An 18,428-nucleotide genomic window follows, 5' to 3' on the forward strand; every position below is an offset into this window, starting at 1 on the left:
TTTTACTTAGACTGAAGCCCCTACCCTGCTATGTATGTATCCCTCACTTCCTAATTGGGGCGAAGGAGTCATGAGTTCACTCATGACTCTTGATTAGTGAATAAGATTTGTTACTCAGGCAGTTGTGCTATATATCAAATGTAACAACCACATTGGCTACCACAAGTCACCTGATAGTCCTCACAGATGGGAAAAACTTACATCGCTACCTGAGGGGTTTTAAGTCATACCAGCTGGTGCTGTTGCTGATTTTCTCATTTTCCTTTTCCACTTGGAAATGAGTTAATGTCACCCTCAACTACACTCCCCCCACACATTGGGTTGCAATACAGAGGATCGTGTCCTTTATACATAAACTCTTCTGTGATATTGGGTCTACGGGTCTCTGCTATGGATTTGCTAAAGTGGAAAACCTGATGCACCTCTTCCTGCCGAAGTATTACTTTTGCTTCTATGACCATTGAATTGACAGGTTGGAATTGGAAACATTTATTGCCTCCAAGCTTTTAAGATAATTTCACATGGATATACAGCTCAGCCATAGCTGTAACCCTTATTAACTGTGTGATGTCTAACAGGGGTTCTTGGGGAGGCAGTATGTTAACTTAGTAAAATTATATGATTAATACTGTGAGGAAACATAGTGGTGCACTTTAAAATGGTGCTTGTCCTAGGAGCTCTTAAAGTAGTCCTATATAAGCAGGGCCCGAGGTTCCCATAGCCTAGGTCATTGGGGTAGGCCGGCAGGAAAGGGTTGGTGCTAGAGGTGTCCTGGCCTAGCAAAGGGATAGAACCTTTGATCGCTATGAACCTTTTGGCTAGCTGCCAGATACCACTTTCTATAAATGCTCTGAGACACTAATAAGTACTCCAGAATTAAGTGAATTTCCCCCATCAATTTAACCTCTTATATGTATAGTTGACTACCTGAAATTCATTCCTCTCTAGTTTTGGATCAGTTTGATAAAGAGTTTAGTTTTTCTGTATGAAAGTCAGTATCTTGATCCTTGTCTAGGCCAGCACTGTCCAACAATTTTCTCCAATGGAAGTGTTCTTATATAAACTAATACGGTAATTATTGGCCACAGTAGCTACTGTTAAATTCAAACAGCCGCATATAGCTAGTCACTACTGTTTTGAACAGCAACAGAAAGTTTTCCGTGTCTGATCTTTGGAGTTTTTTGTTAGCACTGCCCAATAGAAATGAGTCATTTGATGTCAGTTAAATTTTTCTAGTAGCCATATCAAAAATGTCAAAGGAAACAAGTGGAATTAACTTTAATATATTTACTCCAGTAGATCTTAAATGTTACCTTTTCAATACATATGAAATAATTGAATGCTGTATATTCTTTTTTTGAGTTTTCAAAATAAAACATTATTTGACACCACATTGTGGTTTGAACTAAGCATATTGCAAGTGCTCAATACTCAGATGTGGCTAGGAGGTACCCTTCTGGGCAGCATGAATTTATATTTAAAAAGTTACTCCCTGTCATTTCTCTTATTTCTGCCTCTTTCAGCTGTTTCTTAAGTATTCGAATTTTGTTGCATTCCTCCTAACGTTTCCCCTTTCTGCTGTGTTTGTAGAGTTTTGGAGAACTTGTCTCATAGCTTTCTCATCGTCCACGTTGGAGGTTAACTAGGTGACAGTTTTATATTGTAAAGTTACTCCAGCACTAGAAGCAGAAGAACTAGAATCTTCCCCCATCCACAGTGGCAAATGTGTCAAATGGGCCAAACAGTGTAGTTCCCCTATTGTTGAAATCCTTTATTTCTCAGCTTACCTTACATACAAATTGTAAAGAGCAACCCACGTTAAGATCTTCCCTGAATCCCAAGGGAATTTATCCCAGTGAAAAGGGCTGGCATGAACGGTAGATAGGTTTATTTTCCAAGGGCTCTGATCTGCTGCTTTTGTTTGTTCACTAAGCTCCTTTTGTGCCATAGGTAACATTGCACACTGGAGACATAAGTTCTTGTTGATGCCCTTACCCTGGAGATAGATGCTCAGGAACATGGTCTAGTACTGTTGTCTTAGACACTCTGCAAGCAACAGAGAGGCAGGGAGTTTCGTTAAAAGAAGGTAGACTTAAAGAATAGACCCCAGCTGGGTAGGATGGGGGCAGAAATTGGCTGCCCAGTGGCAGTTCTTTGAAATTTTTGGTATAGATCACATTTCCCTGAGGTGAATACTACTTTATTTGCAGTATTTGTGCTTTAAAGTTTATTCCTTTGATAAAGTAGAGTCCAGCAACTCCTCCATTCCTCTCCTGCCAGTCAAATAGGGAGAAAGTATGGTGGTTGCAGAAGCATTTTCCATCTGTGTGCAAAGGCTAGTTAATATAGGTCATTGGAAGAGGCCACATGAGCCTCATTGTTCTTTAGTGGCCAGGTGACCTTCAAATTGGACTGGGCTACAAGGTGTGAGTTGTTAAAATGGATGGATATAGAAATCACATTATCAGGGAATCAGGTTGTGGTTCATCAATTACTGTGTGTCACAGAACTAGTCATTTCCTTCATCTGGCCTCTGTCTTCTACAAAATGAGACTAAATTAGATAAACTCATTCTATCCAGTTTTAAGCTGTGATTCTATGAAACCAGCCATTCTATTTCTTTATGGAAATCTAGTGAATTTGAACCTTAAACTGAAGAGAGGCCAGTGGAACTAAAAATTTTAGTCTTCCTGTTGCTTTACTGCTTTTTCTGGGTTTATTATCAGTCCTACAGTGCAGCTTGAGAATTTCATTAGGAGGCAGAAAGGGGAGTTTCTTCATTTCTTCAGTTAGGTCATCTGGAGCAGGTAGACCAGAGGCACTCCTCCTGGGCGTCCCATGAATGAAAAGTAGACCGTGATGCTGCAAAAGGGTCCTTTTTAAGTCCTCATCTGAGGATATTTTTTCATTGGTTTTAGAGAGAGAGGAAGGGAGAGAAACATGGATGCACGAGAAAAGCATCAATTGGTTGCATACCATACACCTTCCCCGCCCCCCATCCCCTGCCCCCCCCCCCTTGGAGATCAAACCCACAACCCAGGTATGTGCCCTAATCAGGAATTGACCCCGCAGCCTTTTGGTTATGGGATGATGCTCCAACCAACTGAGCCACACTGGCCAGGGCAGAAGGATCCATTTATAAAAGCACTAAAAGCATAGCAGTTAGCACACATCGGGCTACCTTGTGTCAGATGGGGCACTTTTCATGGTTGGCCTCATTTAATCCTCACAACAACCCTATAAAGTGAGCGTTGTTACTATCATCCCCACTTTACAGATGGGGGAAATCCAGGTAAAGAGTAGCAACATAATTTGCCCAAGGTCTCGATAGTAAGGGGTGAAAAGAGATCATTCAGTCATAAGCTACCTGCATTACTCTATGGGCAGAGCCCCTCCTTCAACTGTTCCCTGCCTTTCCCTGACTTGAAGGAAAGATGTGGGAGGCCACAGGCAGCACTTTTGTGTCAAAGGTCTTGAGCCTGCTGCAGAAGGAATTCCAGCCTTGTTTTAGTGTTCCAGCGTTTATTCTGAAGTAGGCAGGTTGAAGTCTTGTGTAGCACATTCAGAGTCATAGGGCAGAGAAGCTGCCATTTCTAGTACAGACCTATTTTGCTTGAAGGCCATGTGTTCCTCCTCGGTTTGCTTCCTCCCACATATCCAGTTCTCTACTCAAGCTAGGTTCTTTTGTTCAACCTTGTATATGTCTTATGGGGACATTGGAGTTGGATCAGTGGTTTCCAAACTTTCTGACCATCATAGAATATAACAGAATGGGAAACCCTGTGACAATTAGTCATATTTTCCCACTTTTTACTTTTTGTGTGAACATGCACATTTTAAGTTTTATAGTGCTGCCAAATACTGCATGGCAGCTGGAGTTCTTAGTATTATATGGATCTAAACCAAATTATTGCTTAAATTTTTCATTTATAAACACAACTTTAGTAGCCATAATGTGTGAATAAAGAATGTCAGTTTATTTGCATATTTGGTTCAGTTTGTGGCTTGCGCGGACTGTCAGTTTGTGACTTATGAGGGCTACTGATTAAATTTGGGGAATCCCTGAATCATAGAGGGAGAAGCAACAGTGAAAAAAACCATTTCTACCTTCTCCATGTCCTTTGAGGAGGCAGAGAAGGCAGGAAGAATGGTGGTGGTGGGCATAGTTTTTCTTTTTCAATCTTGTGGGAAAAGAGTATTTCATGAGTGGTGTTCCACCCATTGTGAACCTATGGAGAATTTCCTGATTGGCTTTCAAGACTTGATCCAGCACCTGAGCCGCGCTGGCCTGTCAAGGTAGGCATGGGAGGATGAGCACGGCTTTGGTTTGTTGAAGGAGTGGTCCTGCCACCTAGACACTGGGGTTCTATTCTTCCTCCTCGCAGCCTGGAAATGGGATTGAAGGCTGCATCTTTCCTTGTTAGGCTTTGGGAATATAAGAGGGCAGTGTGACTCTCGAGCATAAACTACTGATGAGTTTCATCTCACCTGGCACTGAATTGGATCCAGGAGAAAAGATCTAATGTAGGATTTAAGAGCAGACTTAGAATCTCCCAAGGCAGGGGAGAATATGAAGGGCAGGTTACTCCCTGTTGGCTGAGAGTGGGATTCCCTATCAACAGTGTTATGCTGGTAAACAGGCTAGCTGGGGGAAGAGAAGCCCTGATTTTTTTTTTTTTTTTTTTTTTTTAATATCATTTACCCAGTTTCTGTTGTTCAAAACTTATCAAGGCCATCTGCTTAGGAAATTTCCTACTATTTAACAGTTGTCTCTTGCAAACGATACAAGCCGGCTTTAGCACACCGCTGCTTTAGCACACTCCCTGAGGTCTTTTGCATTTCCATTATGTGCATAGGTTTGTGCTGCGTGACATAGATGCTGAAGGAGCATCCGAAGTTCATTTCATTGACAGGCAAGGAACTGGAAACATCAACAAAATACAATTGTGGCTTAGATTGAGTATAGTAGTCCAGAGTGAGATGCTGAGGGCTGGTGAGATCATGAAAAGGGGAGCGTGTGAGAGCTAGGCTTTAAGGATCGTAATGGTTAACACTTACTGGTAAGAATAGTACCAGACTCCGTACTGAGCACCTTGCATACATTATTTATATAAGTCTTCAGAAATAGATAATATTGCCCATTTTACACCTGAGGATCTCAAGGCTTAGTATTTTGCCCAAGTTACATAGATAAGACCTCATTCTGGTAGGTGTATGGTAGTATCTCGTGGCCAGGAAGGAGCGAGGCCAGTATTTAGAGCCAGCCTGGTCACTTCACTGTAGAATCCATATTCGTGTCTACTACATCAGATTGCTATTTATAAGAAGAAAGGTTCTTTCAGGAGAGAAGGGAATCAATACAGTCCAAAATTTTAGACTAGGCAGGAGTCAAGGTATTTTGAGTTCTAGTCCTCATTTTACTTAACCATGTATGTGGACTTAACCAAATCACATTTTCCCTGTCTGTCTTAAATTGAAGGACTTGGATTAGATGGTCACTCAGTTCCTTTTTATTTCTGACATTTTGTGAATTTTATGTTACAAAAACGAGAATGAGTGTGGCTTCTTTAGGAATTGTGGAGGAAAGGGCCCTGTTAAGTATGGGGCTTGGAAAGCATTAAGGCTGGTGATGGGGTTACGCTAAGGAAAGCAACCGACAGGGGAGAGTGGGAAGTATCAATGATAAGATGCCAAATGGTAGAAAGTGAAGGCAGAAAAAAAAGTTGGTGCTATATATTTAGATGTTTCCATTTGCAGTTCCCAACTGGCATCAAAGGAAAAAGTGGGTGTTGGGAACACACAAAGATAACAAGCTAGTCTTTTGAGTTGAATTTTCCTAGAAAGTTCATTTCTTGCCCTGGCTGGTGTGGCTCAGTGGATTGAGTACTGGCCTGCAAACCAAAGGGTTGCCAGTTCAATCCCTAGTCAGGGCACATGCCTGGGTTGTGGGCCAAGTCTCTGGTTGGGGATGTGCAAGAGACAACCAGTTGATGTGTCTCTCACACATGGATGTTTCTCTCCCTCTCTCCCTTTTCATTTCTCTCAAAATAGATAAAACCTTTACCAAAAAACCCCCCAACAAATTCACTTCTCCCTTGATGGGTTCAGCAGTGGGCCAGAGCTAGATTTGGGTCATTTCTGAGGATCCTTGGATTATCACTCCTTTCCTAGCATTAATTTAGCAGTTATTAATAAAATACCGCTCTATGCACATGGGAACAAGAAGATCTGGTCCCTTCTACTGCTGAATTTATACTCTAATAGGGGAAATCGATAATAAGCAAGTAAATAATAACATTTTGATAGGCTTATGAGAAGCTGGGTTTTCCAGGGAAGGTTTCTGACTTCAACATAGAGAACAGACCAGAAGGGATAGAGTGGAAATGGGGACAGATAACCAGGCAAGTTATGCTGGTTCAGAAGAGATGACACAAAGACCTGGGGAGTATTAGCCAGACCTCTCTTACAAAAATAAATAGGAAAATTTCTGAGACTTCTCTTTTATTGACTCAATTAATTGTAATACTTAGTATGGTTTTGTAAAATTCTAGTTCTAAAAAGGAGGCTGAAATTCCCTTGATATTAATTATACTGGGGCTAGATGAAAGTAAGCAAGTATGGTTTAAAATATGTAGCTTTTAAAGGACAGAAGAATGACATGAACTAGGAGATTTAATTATAGAAGATTTCCAAACAGGTAGGCTTAGAGGTAGATTGTTAAGGAGATAAACAGTATTTGGGAGAGATTAATAATCTCATGCATTAGATAGTTGAAAGGGAACATGACTCAAAGGATAAACTGCACGTTATAAAGATTTGCTTATAAAGAGTTACTAATTCCAGCAAGGAAGCAAAGGAGGCAGTTCTGTGAAAAAACGAAACTGGTTGTACAAGTAGTTCTAATCTCTCAGAGTGGAAGTCCAGCCACATATGCTACCAAGGCACATATGGGCCCACAGCATTCTGGTTGTGGTTCTAGTCTCGTCTGAGAAGAACTGAAAAAGGATAGAATTAGACTGGCAGTGGCGAAAGTGGTAGAAATGATAGTAGAAATAAAATGGTAATAGAAAAGAATGCTCTGTTCCATCAGAAATTGAGGCCTAGCACTGGAAAGGCTCCTCATCTACTGCATGTGTTTGGTGCAGACCAAGAGCCCCTCTCTGTGGGAACAGGAGAAAAGGCAGCAGCTCCAGTTGCTTGTAAACTCACCACCGCAGATAATTACTGCTAATGCTTTTGTAGTTCCCAACAAAAGTCTATCAGAGATAAACCTGTAGTCCTCCATTTAAACTTCCCAACATTTTATTGTGAAACTTCCAATATACAGAAAAGTTGAAAAAATTGTACAGTGAACACCCATATATCCACTATTTAGGTTCTACAATTTAATTTTTTTTCCCTCTATTTGTTTTACAAATTCGTTCTATCCATTCAACAAACCATTTTATTTTTTGGTGCATTTCAAAGAAGTTATAACCATCAGCACACCTCACCCACAAACATTTCCATGTCCTTTAACTTGAGTTCGGTATATTTAGGGAGGGTGGTAACATTTACATACAATAAGACGAATACACCTTAAGGTGTGCCATTCGATAAAAATGACAAGTGCACCTGTGATTCAGTACCCCTGTCAAGACAAAGACCTTTTTCATTCCCTTTAGAATTCCCTCTTGCCTATTCTCAGTTAATACCTGCCCCTTCCCTGTGGGACAAGAGAAGAACAACCATTATTATGATTTTTTCATCATAGATTAGTTTTGCCTATTCTGAAACTTTCTAAGTATAATTTATGTATTTATGCTTCAAATTCATATTGCAGATATTAATAGTTTATGTTTGATGTTGAGTGATTTTCTATTACATATATATTATGGTTTGCCCATTCTCATATTGATGGACACCTAGGCTGTTTCAAATTTTGGACTATTATAAATAAAGCTACTATGAATGTTCTTGTACAAGTCCTTTTGTGGACATTATGTTTCCTTTGGGTAAAAATCTAGGAGTGGCATTGCTCTGGAATAGGTGTATGTTTGGTTTTCTTTTTTGAAGTGTATTTTATTGATTATGCTGTTACAGCTGTCCCATTTTTTTTCCTCTCCTTTCTCCCCCTCTGCCTTGCACCTCCCACCAGCCTTCTCCCCGCCCCACTTTAGTTCATGTCCATGGGGCGTACGTATAAGTTCTTTGGCTTCTCTACTTCCTATACTATTCTTAACCTCCCCCTGTCTATTTTGTACTTAAAATTATGCTTCATATTCCCTGTACTTTTACCCCCATTCCCCCCTCCCCATTCCTGCTGATAACCCTCCAGGTGACCTCCGTTTCTGTGATTCTGTTTCTGTTCTAGATGTTTGCTTAGTGCGTTTTTTTGTTGTTGTTGTTGTTTTCCTTAGGCTAGTTGTTGATAGTTGTGAGTTTGTTGTCATTTTACTGTTCATAGTTTTTGGTTTTCTTGGTTTTCTTTATCTTAGATAAGTCCCTTTAACATTTTATATAATAAGGGTTTGGTGATGATGTATTCCTTTAACTTTACCATATCTGGGAAGCACTTTACCTGCCCTTCCATTTTAAATGATAGCTTTGCTGGATAGAGTAATTTTTGATATAGATCCTTTCCTTTTATGATTTTGAATACTTCTTTCCAGTAAGGTTTCCTTTGGGATGTCAGCCGTATGGGATCTCCTTTGCAAGTAACTCTCTCCTTTTCTCTTGCTGCTTTTAAGATTCTCTCCTTATCTTTAATCTTGGGTAACTTAATTATGATGTGTCTTGGTGTGTTCCTCTTTGGGTCCAGTTTCCTTGGGACTCTGAGCTTCCTGGATCTCCTGGAAGTCTATTTCCTTTGCCAGATTGGGGAAGTTCTCTTTCATTATTTTTTCCAATAAGTTCTCAATTTCTTCCTCTTCCTCTTCTCATTCTGGCACTCCTATGATTCGGATGTTGGAACATTTAAAGTTGTCCCAGAGGTTCCTAAGCCTCTCCTCATTATTTTTTGAATTCTTGTTTCTTCATTCTGTTCAGTTGAATGTTTATTTCTTCCTTCTGTTCCAAATCGTTGATTTGAGCCCCAGTTTCCTTCCCTTCACTGTTGGTTCCTGTATAGATTTTTTTTTTTAATTTCACTTTGCATAGCTTTCACTTCTTCTTCTGTTTTGTGTCCATACTCAGTCATCCCTGGGAGCATCCTGAGTACCAGTGTTTTGAACCGTGCACCTAACAGATTGGGGCCATCTCTTCATTGTTTAGTTCTTTTTCTGGAGTTCTGATCTGTTTTTTTCATTTGGGCCATATTTCTTTGTCTCCTCATACCTGTTATGTTGTAAAGGGTGGAGGCTTAGGTTCGCCAGGGTGGGGCAACCCGCACAGCTGTGCTGTGATGCTGTATGTGGGGGAGGGGTCAGAGAGGGAACAATGCCACTCAGCTTTCACCTTCCTTCAAGTCACTTCCCCTGCTACCCACAAGCGAATTGGGCCTTTCTGGTGCTGATTCCTAGGCAGGTGGATTTGTGTACATTCGAGTACCCTGTGGGTCTCTTCAGCAAATATTCCTGTGGGGCTGGGAGTTTCTCCCAAAGCCATAACCCCACAGGTTTTTGCAACCAGAGGTTTTGAGGCTTTCTTTTCCCTGTGCTGGAACCCTGGATTGCATGATCTGTCTCACTCCCCAGCTGTTTCTCATGGTTTATCCTCATGCAAATGTGGGACTGCCCAGTCCTCTGGCTGCTACCTCGCCTCCCTGGTCAGTCACTTTGCCACCTGTCCTCCCCACCCCAGCTGCCCATCTCTGCCTCTCCTACCTGTCTGGGTGAATGTTTCTTTAACTCCTTGGTTGTTGGACTTTCATACAGTTCAATTTTCTGGCAGTTCTGGTTGTTTTTTTTGTTTTTAAATTTGTTGTTGTCCTTCTTTTGGTTGTGCCTTTAAAGAAACAAAGTATATAGCAAAGAAACCGATATCTCCATCTTAGCTGGAAGTCCTCAAGTGTCTGTTTGGTTTTCTAATAAGGTGCCAGACTGTTTTCAAAGTGGTATATTTAATGCTGTTACTAACAATGAGAGTTCCATGTCCCGTGACAACATTTGACATTATTGGTTTTACTTTTAGCCATTGTGGTGGGTATGGAATAGTATGTCACTGTGGTTTTAATTTGCATTTCCCTGATGACTAAGTGCTGTTGATCACTTCTTCCTTTGCTTATTTCCAATTCATATCTTTTTCTTTAAGAAGTATCTAATGTGTGTTGCTTATTTTTAAATTGACTGTCATTTAATATTGAGTTCCAGGAGCTCTGCAATTAGATTTTACAACTGAGTTGTACAAGATCATGATAGGAAAGATTTACTGCTGGACATTAGTTTAAATGGAAAAGTCCTTAAGGTTTGAGTTGAGCAAAAGCACATTTACCATTTATTCAGCAAATGGTTATTAATACCAGCTATGTACTGAGCACTAGAATTAGGAATACAGAAATAATACTCAACCCTCATTCCAAGGAGCCCATTTTTTCCAAAGGTAGACAGACAAAAGTAAAATTTTTGATGTAGTGGTTTCAATGTTACTTTTAAAAAATAGATTTAAAAAATATTTTTAGTGAGTACCTACTATAGGGTAGGTAATATTGTAGGTACTGGATAATAGAGATAGGCAAACCACATAGGGTTCGTACTCTAATACAGCCTATTTTCTGGAGTGTATACCGGAGAAGAGAGCACAGGGGCCATGAGATTGATACTGTGTATGTGTGGATCAGAAATGAAACCTGGCTGGAACATACTTGTGTGACTAGATGAGTTAGGCAAGGGTCAGGTCTTGCAGGGCCTTGAAGACCATGGTAAGAACTGTGGATTTTATTTTGAGTTTTAGGGAGCCACTCTGGAGTTTTAAGCAAGAAATGGTATGGCCTGGTTTCTGTTTGGCTAATAAACAGAGGGGTGGGTGTGTGTGTATAGAAAGACTAATGAGGAAACCATTGCAGGTATCTGGAGGGGAGAGAATAAATCCTATCTTGGGAAGGTCAGCAAGGGAGGAATAAAGTTACAGCAGAACTTTGGATGACAAGGCGTTTGCTAGGCAGGAAGGTCAGAGGTGTCAGCATGTAATATGTGTTTGAGTAACCTGAAATATTGGGTTGGCCAAAAAGTTTGTTATGTCTTTTCCATATAATAGCTGTAGTAATGCTTAGTTGTCTTTAACTTCATTCCAAACAGTTTTGTTTGATTATATTATGACAGCTGTTCTATCAGCATGCATGTTTTTTAAAGATTTTATTTATTATTTTTAGAGAGAAGGGGAGGGAGGGAGAGAGAGAGGAAGAGAAACGTTGATGTGCAGGAGATTGGTTGACCTGGCTTGCAACTCAGGCATGTACCCAGACTGGGAACCGAACCAGTGACCTTTCTGTTTGCAAGCCAGTGTTCAGTCCACTGAGCCACACCAGTCAGGGCTCTGCGAGCATTTTTTAAAAAAACTGATCAAAATTGGTGAATTTTTGTGCAGCCATTTTAATATTGAAGGTGGAAGGAGAGAAGCAACATTTTCAGCGTATTATGCTCTATTGTTTCAAGAAAGGTAATGCAACTGAAACACAAAAAAAAGATTTGTGCAGTATGTGGAGAAGGGGCTGTGACAGATTGAATGTGTCAAAAATGGTCTGTGAAGTTTCTTGGTACAATTGACATTTGGTCAAATAATTATTTGCTGTGGGGCTGTCTTATGCATCGGAAGATGTTTAGCAGCACCCTTGGCCTCTACCCACTAGAAGCCAATAGCAGGAGGTAGCTGGCATACCCAAAATACCCAAATCAATAAAGTTATTGGTGAAAATGAAAAATGTGTCTTTTATTTTAAGGAGAAAAATGTACCAGACTTTTTGGCTAACCCAATAGCTTTGGATGACTAGTTGGGGTGGGTAGTGGAATGGTAGAAGATAGAGCAGACTGGGAAGGACTTTGAAGGCTGAATTAGGGATGCAGAGTCACCACCTTATACAGCTACTAAATTCTATGTAGATGTTTCCTCTAGAGTTGTGCCACAGGTGGCCCTGCTAGGGAGTTTGGCTCTGACCTAAGGGTTATAGGGAGCTGACATCAAGGATGACTAGGTGAGGCAGTGCTAAGGAGGAGAAACCAGGGAGGAGGCAAGAGACAAAGGAGACATGAACTTAGGCAGGGGGTGTTGCATTGGAGGTAGAGGCTTTGGGCTTAGAATGAATAGTCAAGAAGTCTTCACGTGTGGATTGAGGGAAAATGCTAATGAGGCCCTTTAGAAATATATAATAAACAGTATAAGATAGTGAAACAACACAGAAATGTATAGAGTACATAAAATTCTTACCTTCATTCCGCTCCTCTGAGGTGTATACGAAAGTTGCATTTATTTGGTGTCTCTTCCATTTTTCCGAGTGTATGTATTCATTTTGTGTATGTATGCAATTCTATTATGTATGCACACAACTGAAGTTGAAAATGGGGTCATACTCTTCTTACCATTTTTGTAACTTTATTTTTTCATATAACACCAATATAATAGAGTTCGGCCTTAGTTATTTTTAGCTGCTACTCAGATTCTACTGTTTGAATGTACCATAATTTAGTCACCACCCAATTGATTGACCTTTAGGTTGTCTCAGGTTTTTTCATTGTTTTCAGCAATAGTGAAATGAGCATTGTTCTTCATTTGTGTCTGTGCTATGCAAACGCTACCTCAGAGAACATGTAAGGTGAGAAACAGGAGTCAGATTGTGACTTGGAGGCAGTTAATGGTTCTGCTCCCTTAGGAGTATGTGTTCTACTCTGGATCTGTCCTTGGGGAATCTTCATAGGTATGATCAGGCTGGTCAGAAGTCTACAAGTCACGTTCTAGGGGTGATATTGAAAAGAACTGGGGCTGTTTCCCCATATTTTAGCTGGGGATTTCACTGCTTCCTGATGTCAGAAGGGTTCTCAGAATGAGATGGAGTAAGGCTTTTCTAGTTTTAGACTGAAGAAGAAATAGGACTAATGTGGAGAAGTAAGAATTCAACAGACTTGGGTTGGTTTGGATAGGACTTTGTGGAGCAGGACTTTCTGATGAATGGATTGTAAGAGGTGGGTCTTCCATCAGTGGATGCATTCAAGCCAAGACTGAGATGCTGTGGATGGACAGTATGTGAAGCAAGGTGAATTCTTAAGCATTATTCCAACTTTGGTTGATGGTATTCCAGATGGAAACCATGGAGCACCATGATGGGAACAGCACTAACTCGGCTGGGTCAGGGGAAGGATTGACTGAGGGTCAGTTTAAGTGAGGCCAGGGCTGGAAGCATCCTGGGCCATAGTGCTTGGAAACCTGGAATGCAGAACGTGAAGCTGGATAAGAGATTTGACCTTATTTGCACTCCTGCTGGTCTGTAGCTGTGTGGGTCAGGGGAAGCACAGGTCTAATGAGGGGTTTGAGGACAATTGTTATGGTGACTATAGGAGGCGTTACATGGGAGTTATGGTGATCCGTGCAAGATGATAGTGTTTCCAGAAGAGGAAATGAATTGGATAAGTTTGGTGATAATTGATTGCCAGTTTGGAGATGGCTGGACTGGGAGTTGAGGCTGGAAATGGTCTTTCGGATACCATTCAGTAAATATTTATTGTCTAGGTGTTTGGGATGGAGCAAAGAACAGAACTGACAACTATCCCTCCCTTTACGGAGTTTACATTCTAGGAGAGAAGACTAATTATATAAGTGTGTGTGTGTGTGTGTGTGTGTGTGTGTGTAGAGAGAGAGAGAGAGAGAGAGATACAGATATAAATATTAAGAGAGTGATAAACACTGAAGAGTAAATGCAAGAAAGGGATAGGTGATGTGTCAGTGGTAGTAGGGTTAAAACTTTAGAGTGCCTAGAAAAAAAAACCCTTTTTCTTCATAATAAAGATGATTTTGAAGAAAAAATTAGAGGTATGAGGGAAGAGCAAGCCATGTGGATGTGAGGGAAGAACATTCCACACTTTGAGGTTGAAACAACTGCTTTGAGGAATGGCAAGCAAGCAGACCTGTGTGGCCAGAATGTATGGAGCGAGAGAGGAGGAGTTAGGAGATTAGGTTAGGGAAGTCTAGATCTTTCAAGACCTTGTAGGGTAAGCCATGATAGAGTTGGATTTTTTCCTAAGAAGTGGGAATTCATTAGAGGGTTTGGGCAGAGGTGTGGCATGACCCAGCCTATGTTTTAACAGAATTACTCTGGTTGCTGTATTGAGAATGGCTCACTCGTGTGAGGATGGCGGAATGGAGGTGGGGTGGTGTAGGATAAGGGAGACCAGGTAAAGAGGCTCATGTGACAAGCCTGGTGAGAAGTGATGCTGGCTTGGACTGGGTAGTGACGACTTTGATGTGAGCAGCTGAAAAGAGATTAGGAGAATCAGCGGGAGGGATCAAAACTCAACCTCGATATGCAGGGCCTCAGGGTTAGTGGGAAATCATTGGAGGAAGAGACCTTTTGGGGAGCAGTGTCTGGATCATGGTTGTGTTTGGGACAATGTTTGTGTTGGAATTTGCATTAGGGTCTGATCTGGGGTCATTGGTCTTGGAGATCAGGGTTAGAGTCCAGGTCTGGGGAAAATTATTAGGATTAGGTGCAATTTTATGGTGAGGACTAGTGTTGGGTTGAAGTTGCTGATGGAGGGCAATACAGTTTTTCTGCATCTTCCCATCATACTCGTGGACAAAGGTTGGTTGTAACCACCACCTCCTGTTCCACTGAGTTCACAGAAGGAGGTTGGAGGAGTATGGAGGCCTTCTCTTCCTTGGGTGTTGTGGGGGTGGATACAGGTTCAGCCCTGTGTGGGTGAAGCCTGCTTGCCTTCCTAAACTGGGACAAACAGTCGGGGGAGGATGGAGAAGCACGTTGGTGCTTGACTCAAGTCCTTTTTCCCTAGATGGCCCACTGCGTGACCTTGGTTCAGCTGTCCATTTCTTGCGACCACCTCATTGACAAGGACATCGGCTCCAAGTCTGACCCACTCTGCGTCCTTTTACAGGATGTGGGAGGGGGCAACTGGGCTGAGGTGAGGAGGACTATAGGGGTTAGGGTTGTGGAGGGGATCTAAGATTGTTTCAGGGTGGAGGGTGGGGGGCTGTGATGCTTATTGACCTCTTCCCACAGCTTGGCCGGACTGAGCGAGTGCGGAACAGCTCGAGCCCCGAATTCTCCAAGACTCTGCAGCTTGAGTACCACTTTGAAACAGTCCAGAAGCTCCGATTTGGCATCTATGACATAGACAACAAGACACCTGACCTGGGGGATGATGACTTCCTAGGAGGGGCTGAGTGTTCCCTAGGACAGGTATGTAGGGCCAGGGATTAGAATCCTTCAGGCACAGGCTTGATAAGAGCCCTCAGACAATCCAGCCTGCCTGGAACTTGAAGAGTGGGGATTGCGCAGGACCTAGCCCTGCCTGAGATCTTGACCACCCCCCTTCCCTGCTGTGCCCCAGATTGTATCCAGCCAGATGCTAACTCTACCCTTGATGCTGAAGCCTGGAAAACCTGCTGGGCGGGGCACCATCACGGTAAGAAAGAACTCTGTAGGGGTGGGGCAAGGGACTTCACATTAATGAGGAACTCATGATGTGATACAGTCTCCTGCCTCCCTTCCCTAGGTCTCGGCTCAGGAGCTGAAGGATAGTCGTGTAGTGACCATGGAGGTGGAAGCCAGAAACCTAGATAAGAAGGTGTGTGGAAGGAGGCTCTGAGGGGGTCTCTCCTACCCCAAGAATTAAGAGGACTAGAATGGTGCGATGGGGCTGGAGGAGGGGCAGAGGTCTGACATAGGGGCTGTTTCTCCCTGAGTCTTATAACAGTTCTCTGTGGCATTGACAGGACTTCCTGGGGAAATCGGACCCATTCTTGGAGCTCTTCCGCCAGGGCGATGGGAAATGGCACCTGACATACAGATCTGAGGTGTGAGCACCCTGGGATTGGGTAGGGTGGGGCAGGAGAGAGTCTTCTGGGGTGTATGACCACTAAGGTTTAGAACAGGGAGAAAGACACTCCATATGGGTAGAAAGAGGGTGGCACCTGCCTGCACACCAGCCCAGAGCTCATGGGAGGCCCTGCCTTTCTCCTTCAGGTAATCAAGAACAACTTGAACCCTGTGTGGAAGCGCTTCTCTGTTCCCCTCCAGCATTTCTGTGGAGGAGATCCCAGCACACCCATCCAGGTGAAGAGCTTGCCTCCTGAATGGACTGAATGGGGGCAGAGAGGCTGGGAAGGGATTTATTCTCACCTGCCACCTACCTCCTGGTCTTTATATACATGTACACCTTCCCCACCAGGTGCGATGCTCAGACTATGACAGTGATGGTTCACATGATCTCATTGGTACCTTCCACACCAGCTTGGCCCAGCTGCAAGCAGCCCCAGTGAGTGCCGGCCCCGCTTAGGGGTGGTGAGGTGGGCTGGAGGGCTGTCGCCCTAGAGAGCAGCGAAGGGCAGGGCAACTCCACTCCAGTCCTGGCTGATGCTCTCAGAGTTTCCTACCCTAATTTTTCTTTCCTCACCAGGCTGAGTTTGAATGTATCCACCCTGAGAAGCAACAGAAAAAGAAGAGCTACAGGAACTCTGGAATTATCCGTGTCAAGATTTGCCAGGTGAGACAATAGCCCATGTGACCCAGGCTCTGACCTCTGAGCTCCATAGCCCCAACCCTTTTACCTCAGCCATGACCCTGTTTCATCTGCAGGTAGAAACAGAGTATTCATTCCTGGACTATGTGATGGGAGGCTGTCAAATCAACTTTACTGTAAGTTGCTTTACCAGGGGCAAGAGAACAGATCTGGGACTTAAGATGACCTTCAGCTCCCCTCCTCCTATCTTCCTAGGTAGGTGTGGACTTCACAGGCTCCAATGGAGACCCCTCCTCACCCGACTCTCTGCACTACCTGAGTCCAACAGGGGTCAACGAGTACCTGTCAGCACTGTGGAGTGTGGGCAGCGTGGTTCAGGACTACGACTCGTGAGTGACTTCTCTTGTCTATCCCCACTCCCTGCAGATGCTCCAGCCTCTGAGCTCACAGTCCCTCACTGCCTCTTCCCAAATTCACTATCCTCCTACAGGGACAAGCTGTTTCCAGCATTTGGATTTGGGGCCCAGGTGCCCCCTGACTGGCAGGTGAGAGTTCTCTTCCCCTCACACTCATGTTTTTAGTTTCAGGGTCCTGATTTTGGGGTGTGCAGTGACCTTACTGCTGGCACCTACCTTTATGGGGAGATGTACAGATGCCTCCTGTGGGCATGGATACAGCAAGTGCTCAAGAATAAATAGCTCCTATTTGTTGCTTGGTACATACCATGGTGCCCTTTTTCTAAGTATAAAGGTGGTCACAGTGGAAGAGCCTCATTTTCATTCTTGCCCTCAGGTCTCCCATGAATTTGCCTTGAACCTCAACCCCAGTAACCCCTACTGTGCAGGTAAGTCCCCTATCCTCTGGCATAAGGCAGATAGATCTCTTCACACCTAGAGGGCCAAGCCTGTGCTGACAAAGGAGAGTGACTCCATTGTCCCGAAGAATGGAGTTTAGAGCTAGGCCTCTGGAGTCAAATCTCCATCCTGCCACTCACTAACCATGTGACCTGGGGCCAGTTGCTTAGCTTCTGTGTGCTGTAGGATTATAATATTGTAGGATATTGCTCTCTTGTCTAGAGAGGGCCAAACCTTGTGGCTCCCCAGGCACTCCCACATGGGCAACAAGCAAAAGTGGAAAACTTGACCTAATCTGACCTGGGTTTTGATTTTGACATGAGTTCAGACTTAGAGAAAAGTTATAAGAATAATTAGGTGTTCATGTAATTGGATCTTAGGGTTCAGGGCCTGTTGTTTTTCCTTTCTCCAGCTTCTCCAAACAGGAGCATTTCACCACATTTCCGTGTTTTACTCTCACTCAAGTTCTCTCTCTTTCTGAGATGTTTGAGGATTGTAGTGAATAAGCTCTACCCCAAGTTTGCCTCTGTGGCCCCACCGACTTTGCACCTATCATTATTCACATGGCCCTTTACCCCTAAATAGGTTAGTGTGTTTCCTAAAATCAAAGACACTCTTTTACATAACCACAGTACAGTTCTCAAAGTCAGGAAATTAACTTCAATGCAACACTGTTATTCATTCTATAGAATTTATTCAAACTTTGCCAATTGTCCTTTTACAGCAAAAGAAAACCTTAGATCCCATGCTGCATTCAGTTGTTTTGTCTTTCAGAGTTCGTCTTAAATGATACTGACATTATTTAAGATTACAAGCCAGATAATTTGTAGAATGCCCCTCAGTTTAGGTTTACCTGATATTTCCCTAGGATTAGATTCAGATTATGCATATTTGGCAGGAATACCACAGAAGTGAGCTGCGTTTTCTTCTTGGTGTACCATATCAGGAGGCACGTGATGCCAATTTATCCTAT

General features: G+C 42.8%; 1 protein-coding gene across 6 annotated transcripts in view; it reads left to right on the top strand.

The window, feature by feature from the left end:
• Positions 1–18,428, top strand: part of LOC129070740 (RNA-binding protein 12) — a 37,137-nt gene that overhangs the window by 16,874 nt on the left and 1,835 nt on the right. For all 6 annotated transcript variants that reach the window (XM_054573836.1, XM_054573838.1, XM_054573833.1 and 3 more), the window contains 12 exons: positions 14,913–15,041; positions 15,140–15,319; positions 15,471–15,545; positions 15,636–15,707; positions 15,856–15,936; positions 16,106–16,195; positions 16,311–16,397; positions 16,539–16,625; positions 16,718–16,777; positions 16,857–16,990; positions 17,092–17,146; positions 17,394–17,445. In XM_054573836.1, the coding sequence (XP_054429811.1) occupies positions 14,913–15,041; positions 15,140–15,319; positions 15,471–15,545; positions 15,636–15,707; positions 15,856–15,936; positions 16,106–16,195; positions 16,311–16,397; positions 16,539–16,625; positions 16,718–16,777; positions 16,857–16,990; positions 17,092–17,146; positions 17,394–17,445 (1,102 nt within the window). The remainder of the gene's footprint in view (positions 1–14,912; positions 15,042–15,139; positions 15,320–15,470; positions 15,546–15,635; positions 15,708–15,855; positions 15,937–16,105; positions 16,196–16,310; positions 16,398–16,538; positions 16,626–16,717; positions 16,778–16,856; positions 16,991–17,091; positions 17,147–17,393; positions 17,446–18,428) is intronic.

The sequence above is a fragment of the Pteronotus mesoamericanus genome, unplaced genomic scaffold (assembly GCF_021234165.1).
Source record: "Pteronotus mesoamericanus isolate MK-2021 breed Mesoamerican mustached bat unplaced genomic scaffold, CSHL_Meso_final contig_25, whole genome shotgun sequence".
In the NCBI taxonomy this organism is placed as follows: domain Eukaryota; kingdom Metazoa; phylum Chordata; class Mammalia; order Chiroptera; family Mormoopidae; genus Pteronotus; species Pteronotus mesoamericanus.